This window comes from Musca autumnalis, unplaced genomic scaffold, assembly GCF_047663935.1.
Source record: "Musca autumnalis isolate F117 unplaced genomic scaffold, ASM4766393v1 scaffold_3, whole genome shotgun sequence".
Taxonomy (NCBI): Eukaryota; Metazoa; Arthropoda; class Insecta; order Diptera; family Muscidae; genus Musca; species Musca autumnalis.
In genome coordinates, this window is record NW_027411866.1 from 76,843,199 (window position 1) to 76,852,823 (window position 9,625).

The 9,625-nt window shown below is 33.4% G+C and overlaps 1 protein-coding gene across 2 annotated transcripts in view; it reads left to right on the plus strand.

The window, feature by feature from the left end:
• peb (zinc finger protein pebbled) overlaps window positions 1-9,625 on the plus strand; it is a 53,327-nt gene that overhangs the window by 37,071 nt on the left and 6,631 nt on the right. Inside the window, exons 1-2 of one of the 2 annotated variants that reach the window (XM_073971841.1) lie at window positions 3,288-4,655; window positions 8,648-9,521. In XM_073971841.1, coding sequence (XP_073827942.1) covers window positions 8,736-9,521 — 786 coding nt within the window. In that variant the 5' untranslated portion in view covers window positions 3,288-4,655; window positions 8,648-8,735. Of the gene's footprint in view, window positions 1-3,287; window positions 4,656-8,647; window positions 9,522-9,625 lie in introns of those variants that run through there. The other variant, XM_073971842.1, reaches the window with a different exon arrangement.

Consider the following 9,625-nt stretch of genomic DNA (forward strand, 5'->3'; position numbering starts at 1 on the left):
ATGTAAAGAATTAATGGAAACCGGCTTTAACTTGGCTCAAGGATCAAAATGCACGAATTTCCGGGATACCGATCATTATATATTGTTCGAGATAACAGCCAGAGAATCAAAAAACTCTAAACACTAAAGTTCTGTCTACAAAATCGATTGAGTTACCCAAAAAGTGCTCAATTTATGGAAAAAATCGCTGCAAGGACAATCACCTGTTTTAGGCTACCTCCAAAAGAACTTTTGTTTTCAAACAGTCATCAAATCTCATAAAATCTATTGGATTCCCTACTGTCAACTAAAGTATAGACAATTTTGATCTTAAACTCAACTAAAAATATTTTTATTGTCCTTTTTCTTCTGCACTCCTATTTTTTTGAACAACAAATTTGAAGGCGATTTATAATGTTGGTGTAAACAGTAAATAATTTAAAGCAGATTGTCCCATTTTTGCTGATGAATTAACTGTTGGGATGCAGACAATGTTAAATAAATTCAAAATAAACCAAAATGGGCAAGTTTAACCGTGTTTATTCGACCATTCCCTTGGTGTGAATGAACACTCCTATTATTTTGAACACAGCTGTACATACTTTAATAACACTTTGTTGAAATAAGCTCTGTGTACGAATTAATTGTGGTTAGGGCTCGTATATACGGGCTATACGGCTGAAATTTTGTACACATGTGTATTTGGTCTGAACTTAGATCAAGTTCGAAGATGGGCTATATCGGTCCACGTTTTGGTATAGCCCCCATATAACGGTACCGTTCGATTTCAGATATATACAATTTATTTTGGACGCCATACCAACATGCCATACCAACATGCCCAAACCAAAAATATTTCCTATTTGTGCGGGAACATAATTCTTAGTTTTTTTGAACGTCTAACCCGTTGTTTACCATCACTTCCAATCAAATTTATTTTCGGTTCATCTTCCTATAAGATATATCGCCATCATCTCCCGGATATCGGTTTTGTGAGATTTTGCGAATTTTTTACCATTTTGCCGATGACGTTTGGATAATAATGAGACTTTCCTGGAAGATCTCCCTGACAGATCTCCCTGTTTTTCAACTAGACTGCGACCTCTCGAGCCCCAGATCACTCCTAATTCTTCGCGCAAAATGAAATGGATCCCGAGTTGATTATAACTTGGTGTGGTTGTTGTTGTAGCCCCTACAAGGTTTCCACGTATGTACATACATATGTATGTGGTTGGGAGAGAAGAGAAAAAGTAAAAGAAAAGCAAGAGAAAGATTTTGAAAAATTAGAGACAGTGACATTTATGAGAGCACTTCCAATCTAAGAAAGATTGCAGCTTAGATTGGATGTGTCCATAGCGCCACAGGTGTTAGATCTGTGACCTTGTTTCATTTGGGGCATTGGTTTGAAATTTCAGGATTTAATAGACTTAGGTACCGACATGAGTTGAGATAATGTGTATCTCGCTTCTCTTGGCAATTGTTTTTACTCGTCATTAATAGATTGGGGGTCTACCTCCAAGTGTTGTACACTGAAGTAGTGTGAAGTTGTTTGGAGGACTTTTGAATTGTTCTTTCGCAATTCGGATTCAGTTGGGGGAGTGTTTTTATCTTTGCGAAAATCATACCTAATAGGGGTTGATCTCTCAGAGGGGGGTTGAATATGTGTTGTAGTTAGGATGGTTCGTTTAATTTGTATTGTTTCGTTAAGAGGGTTCAGTGCCGTCTAAAATTTAGCATCTTGCATTCATGGTGCCAGTGCTCCTCTGGGGCTTTGGAATGGCAGCCTGTTGCTATCCTCAGCGCACAGTTTGTGGAGCGTTTGTGTGGGCGTTTGCTATTTAGTCCTTCTGCGATTTTCTTAGAGATCTCGCAGAGGGCTGTTGTCGTACTTCTCCCTGAGCGGAAGCCATGTGTTCAGCGAGTTTGAAATGCTCTGCGAAGGGAGTAAAATAGCCTCTAGCATTTTTATAACGGCGGATAAGAGAGTAATGAGACGGTAGGATGATCCTAAATGGGCAGGTTTCCCAGGTTTTGCGAGTGGTATATTTTTTCTCTGTTTTCCATATGTCAGGGATCCCTAAGGCCTGTAAACACAGGTTGCAGGTGTGTTTAAGGAATCGGATGTCGTGTGGTCCTGTGTTTTTTTTTTATCATTTTGGTCGCTAGGCTGTTCGGGCCAATAGCAGTGGAGACTTTAGCTACTTTGGTGGAGTTGGTTACTGCTTCTTTCTCCCTGGTCGGAAGCCGTGTGGGTGTTCAGCGAGTTTGAAATGCTCTGTGAGGTAAGGGAGTAATGTAGCCTCTAGAATTCTTATGACGGGGGATGATCCTAAATGGGCAAGATTCTCAGGTTTTGAGAGGAGTTTTATTTTTCACGGTTTTCCATATGTCAGGAATCTTTAAGGTCATTATGCACAGGATGAAGATGTGTGTAAGGAATCGGATTCCCTGTGGTCCTATGTTTTTTAGCAGTTTGGTCGTTAGATCGTCCTTTAGCTGCTTTGATGAAATTGGTTACTGCTTCTGGCGTATCACCTATTGCTGTAGTTTTTCGGGGTTTGCTTCGCGACAAATAATGATTTTTTTTATTTTATTGCGTTGAAAACAAAATGTTATCATCTACCAATTAAATTTTAAATACATAGATATGTAGATAAATTGTCTTTTACAAGAGTAGTACCCTATTTTTTATTCAGACTCTCTTGCTAGGAAATTAATTCCGATCATTATATGAAGTAAAAGTCTCGTTCCGTGGAGCCATTATTCAGATATTTTACAAACTTTTAGGCCAACCAAACTCCATATTATCCACCTCACGTAGTCTCGTAGAGTGTATGTAATTACGTGTACAATGTGTAGATGTGTGTGATTTGTCATTTAAAGGCAATAAGAAAAATCCATTAGATACGCATTTACAGACATGCGTATGAAGATGATGTTGTAATGATGACGATGTAGGGTCGCCGTCACCTCTGCTGCCGATGGTGATGATGCCTATGGCAACAAAAACAAAAAAACGCACACTCACTCATGCACACCCATTAAACTTCCTTCCAATAGAAAAAAGTTTCTTCATATCCCGCGAGATGTTTCTTGAGAATGAATAACAGCAGCAACAACAACACACTACCAAGAAAAACTATCTGCAAGATACTTTCTCATGAAACCACCACCAACCAGCATTTCCTACCAATACACTCTCACCACATCTCATTTAGATTTTTATTGTAGTAGTGAGAGATGAGGACGGACTCTTGCTCTCTTTGATTCGATTGCTTTGGGTTTCTTTCGGTTTCGTTTAACATCTTGATTATTGCTCTGCCCAGTGCAGAGCGAGTATCTGTGTGTGGTTGTGTGGATTAAATGGGGGTATGTATTGTGGTTTGCTGGCTCTGTCACTCATTTGTGAGCACCACCGCGCCACCAAACAAACACCCAATCATTTCAGACTGCTGCTATCCTCTTGGGAGATAATATTACACTGTTGTTGCTGTTGTTCTCCTCATCTGTTCTGTTGAGGATGTGTGTGCAGCAAAGGTGATAAAGGTGCTGTGCTGCTCTTGTTGTTGCTGCTGCTGCCGCTGCACTAATGACAGAGGGATTAAATTCAAAGATTACTTGTGTGGTGTTTGGAAAAATATTTCTTTAAATACAACTCCATATCAGCAGACCAAACTCAGTCGAGTTTCATCTGTCAAACACTAAAGGATAACTCAAACCAAAAAATAATTTCAAAACTAAGAACATAACTGTTTATAAAACAGCAAGAATAAAATTAATTTACTTATAAGGCAATACCACACACTCTCTGTGAAGAAAAAACAAATTACTCTTTTAGTTTAAGTCTAAAGAATATTAAAAAAAAAACAAAAAATACTCTCTGCAAACCTCCAAGAAACGAAAATTCAAATTTCGGTAGCCAGCAACTGAAACACCTCTTAAAAATAAAAAAAACAACAACAACACCAAATACTAAGAATAATACATCGTGTAACGGATACGTTGTTCAACAAACTCATTTAGTGCTGAGAGCAGATTTTTTCAACTACCACAAACAACAAGAACGTCGTTCGTTGTGCCACCATCCGTCCGCCGCAGCCATAGCGCGTCGTAACCTAAGTTCAGTTTGGATTTTAACAAGACCAATCATTAAGTGTGTGCTCGCGTACGGAGATACATCATAGAAACGGAAGAAACAAAGAAAAAATATCCGCAGCACGAAACCAAGAAAACGCTCCATACACTAAACTTAAAGAAAATTAACTTAAAAAAAGAATTACAAAAATAAGAAGAGCATCATTTCTAAGAAAATTAAAGAGCTCAAGAAAAATTATTTGAAAAAAAAGATTGCTCACAACGAATAATAGGAAGAAAGATAAAATTAAAAATAAGGGTGCAATAGTTATTAAGTGAAAAATAATAAAGATATCTATTTGAATAACAAAAATTTTTGAAAATAAATTTATGGTGCATTGTTTTAAAACACTACCTCCCACTCACCAAACAAATGTCATAATTAAATTATAACAAATTTGTGAAAAATTAATAAATAATAAACAATAATGTTGAAAGCCCAACTACAACAAGCGAATTTTGGATAATTTAAAACAAGTTCAAAAAATATTTTTGAAAAAAAATCTATTGTGGATTAACAAAAAATTGGAAAATTAAAAAAGGTAAATAAATTTTTGTGTTGACAAAATAAGAAAAGTCAAAAAAATCAATTTTATTTCAAAATAAAAATTGAAAGTGATTGAATAAAAAAAACTAAACTAAAATAAATTGATAATAATTATTTACAATCAATTAAATTATAATATAATAATTGTGTTCTGTCTGCCATTCGACCTGCCTTACTTTTGGATTTAATATTTATTTTTTACCTATAACAAATTTGGGTAAGCATTTTTTCTGTTTTTTCAAGAGGCAAAGTGTAGTATTGTTTATTGTGGTCTTAGATAAAGTACCGCTGGAAAAAAATTGTTTTTGTTTTTAATAATTATTTTTGTATTCTTATTATAATAGAAATATTTTAATAGGAATTTAGAAATATTTCAGTACGATTTTTTTTAACTCACATTTATTATTTTTTCGATTTATAAAAAAATAAAAATTTCCATTAAACCATTAGAAAATAAAAAATATTTTATACCTATAGGCATTAAAAATATTTCAATACGATTTTCGAACTAAGTAGTTTTACAACGTAAACTATTATTTTTTAATTTATTGAAAAATATAGATTTCCATTAAAAAAATATTTAATATGATTTGTCGATATTAAAAATATTTCAATAAAATGTATACAATCTCAATCATTTTTTTTTTTCAATTTATTAAAAAATCAATAAAGTTGGTATACGAAAAGTAAATTTATAATTTTTAGGGCCATTATTACATGTGTTCTTTTACTATGTGATGGATTTGAAAACGCAAAATAAAATTAGTTGGAGTCTTTAATTTAATTTTTAATTTTTACATTGAAAGTTAATGCCAAGAAGCTTCTCCTTGAAATTCAATCATCATTTTAACTTTAAGTTAAACGGAACGCTATAAATCTGTTCGGTAAATCCCAACTGTAACTAAAGACGACTTATAATAATGGGCGTTGATCATTTAAAGGTAAAGTTCTCTTTAAAATTTTTTAAAAAATTTTAACAAATTTATTGTGAACCAGGAAACTAAAAATTCCCCTTCGATAAGTTTTTAAAAGTCATTTTTATCTGCATGAATTTCAAAATTTCTCAAAGAAATTGAATTGGATTCCAACTTAGTCCACATTAAAATAAAATATCCACCTCAAATGCAATTTTATATAATTTTCAAAATTTCGGCAAAATAATTTTAACAAAAATAAAAAAATGTCTCTTTGGAGAAAATTAAAAGAAAAATCAAAAACTTCATCATATAATCATAAAATTTATTTTTAACCCATTCAGCGCCGAGAATTTTTTCGCTAGAAAACTTAAAAATTTATATGAAAATTATATTTTTAGAACTTTTCAAGCTTTTTTCAATAATTATATTTTTGCAACCATTTTTTTGTGGCGTTCAAACGACCAGTAGCTTTGTGTCGATTAAAATTTTGACAATTAATTTGAACAAAAAATATAAATGATCACTTTGGAGAAAAGTAAAAAATATTAAAACTTCAAATTCAAACACTTTATCATATAAACATCATTCAACATAAAAAATATTCACTTTGGGAAATTTAAATGAGATAAAGCTAATGATAAACTAATTTTAAGTAAAAATGTCCCTTACGGGAGAAATTCTGCGTGGTAGTTAAAAAAAAACCAAAAATATGTAAATCAAGAATTCCCATAGAAAATTCGAAAAATTTGAAATACCTATTAGGTGGCAAACTGAAAACATCATAAGGGCGCAAGTTGCGGAATAGCAATAATGTAATCGAGCTGTGATATGGATTTTTAGATCGTGTTAATTGTCTTATATATCATGTATGTAAAATTAGTATAAAATAAATGTATCGTGACTTAAAAAGTCGACAAATATGTGACGAAACGTCGGGATGAACAAGCAATACATTTCAACATAATTTGCTCTCTTTGATACCTAAGACGATTCAAATTCGTTCGAATTATTACCGAACTCCTATTGTTGTAGAAATTGTCTGTTTGATTGAAAACAAAAAATATTTTTCAAAAAAAAGAAATTTGTTAGTAGTTCGAACGAATTTGTATTCGAATCGTCTTAGTGAAACAGGCCATAAGGCTTAAGTAATTGCAATCGAGCTGGGATACTCGTTCTTAAGTCGTGTTAATTGTCTTATATGTTTCACTATTATAAAATTAATGTATCAATCAATTTCAGGCCTTATAAATTAGAATAATGTAATCGATTATCAAATTTTATATTTTAATCTGATAAACGTAATATTCAAACCTAATTCGCTTCAATCTCCTCGAAATTTGTTGGAATTGGTTTTTAGCAGGATTCAATACGCTAATTTTTTATTAATGCTCAAAATTTATTTTAACTAGGGAATCTTAAAAATATGAATGTTTTGTAAAAATTATGGACTCTCAAAGTCAACACTTTTAACAAAAACATTTTTTACAAAAATTAAAAAATCCAGTATTTTTATATATTTAACAAGCCCAAAAATATATGAAGATCAGCTCAATCGTTTTCGAATTACAGTTGGCACCGACATCTCGAAATCTCAATTTAGAAAATATGGGATCAAAATCAAAACAACTTAAACATTTTAAATGTAGAGAAAATGGAGGGCAAACGATATACATTAGAATACAACAGAGGATATCAAAATCGATAAACACACAAAAAGACAAAGAAGAAGATAATACTAAGCTTCAGTATTCAATTGCGGTAATGTCATTTAATTTTTTTAGTTACCAGAATTTCAAATAAAAACGCTCTTGATAAAGTTTTTATTGAAATAAACCACTTTATTAAGAAACTATATACTATCAGCTTTTAAAAATCTTAAATGGGTTAAATATTGCAGGAATTACAGCATATTTCGTAAAACAAGTAATTGAAACTCCATTACCACCTTAATTGGTACTCGGAAACGGTAAGAGAATACTATTCTCTCTCTTTCTAAAAATACTAAGCATCTCATTCAATCTATCTCACTGAACCTGCCTCCCAAGCCATTGAGAACAATTACACCAGCATTTGTTTTCCAATCGGAAATGAAAATGCCGACGGCAATTCAAATTCTCTACAATACAAAATCGGTATTTCTTGGGTAGAGATGAGAGCAGCCGTTGTTTAACTGCAATGTATTCTACAAATTCTGTCTAATAATTTACTAGATACAGTTCGGCAATAACCACAACAGGCTCTTCATTTGTCGGAAAAAGTGTGAGATCAAGGAGGAGAAAAACTCTCCGCAATTGGGAATCACAAATGTGATGAGTATTGGTTTTTGGAGAAATGAACTCTTATTAGAATTTTTTCACAGAATAGTAGCTCTCTCTTCTATTTGCAATAACTCGCAACAATGGTCATTGTTCGGGGGAGAAACGAACTCTTATACGAATTATTAACCATTCTTCTTGGATTTTATGGACTTTGTTATCGAATTTCTACCTCTTTATGTTGTATGTATTTTTTTTCTAAAACCAAGTGTGCTTTGTTGTTTTCCCTCTCAAAGTGATGATGAGTACCTACACCCAATGTGATTCATGCGGTATCAAACGGTTATTGATAACCAGCCAAAAAAAAAATGAAACAGAAAATCCCTTAGTAATGATTAATGACAAAAATAGAGTAAATAATAAAAACAATAACAACAAAAATAACGTTATTATAACAACAACACGTATAATGTTTTCCGAAAAAAAAAATATTGGTATGAATTTCAAATAAAGGTTGGGTTACTTTTTTGAAGAGACAAATTTCTTTGGACTTTTTAACGGATGTTGTACAACGGACATTTAAGAGGGAGGGGAATATTATACGGAATTTAAGTATCAATAATAATATAAATATATTACAAATAAATAAAATTTGTTGTATTTACCTTGTTTATTTTATTTATCTCCAAATCTACTCCACCTACTTTGCCCGAAAAAGAAAAAAACAGAAAAAAACATTTACCCAAAATCTTGTAGGGAAAAAATCTTCGACATAAATTTCAAAATTCTAATTTTCATTTATTTCATTATTTCAGCTACAACTCAAATCTCAGCAACGAAATTTGAAAAATAATTTCAATTTTTCCGCCGAATCGAAAAAGAAACTCAAATTTGTATCACAAAATGTTGGCCACACACCACCACAACACAAGCCCCTCGTCGGCCACCAACGAAACCGCTGCTCATCCTGCTGCAATTAAAATGGAAAGACGTGATTCTGCCACTTCGGAATCATCGTTGGAACACCTAGACTTGGGTCGTACACCAAAGAAACTACAAACTGCCACCTCCACACCATTGGTGGTCAGTGATAAACAGCATATAATGACAACGGCCACTGAGGATGCCGCAACCCCTGCCATTGCCGCCTCAAATACCCAAAGATATTTACAACACAAAATGCAAGATTCCGATGAGGCCAATGACTATGATGATGAGGAATCCGCCGATGAGAAACCTCAACAGCAACGTCAACACACCACACATCACAAACGCCGTTTGGCTTCGAGGAATATTTTAGATAAACGCACAAGTGTTCACATTGAATATAACGCGGATAATCCCAATTCGTTGCGTAAAAAGTTCCGTTTCAATCTCAGCGCCATAGATCACAGCAATGAATCGGGATTTGTTGATGCCAGTAGCAGTCAGTTATTGAATAACAGTTCAGCGGCAGCAGTTGCAAATGGCAATAAATCAAACAGCTCCTCGGCAGCCTCCACACCGCCCCATCAACAAAGTACGGGAGGAAATTCTAGTGCGGATTCAGCTCCAGGGGAAGACATGAAATATGTTTGTCCCATCTGTGATGTTGTTTCGGCGACGCCACACCAATTCACCAATCACATACGTTGTCACAATTATACCTCAGGGAATACGGAAAATTTCACCTGCCGTATTTGCTCAAAGGTGAGTATTGGTTGCCCATTTGCTTGAATACCACAGATACCAAAACTATTTCCCAGCTAAACTTGTCCTCCCTAAAATATATTTCTAATTTATTTTTCTTTAAC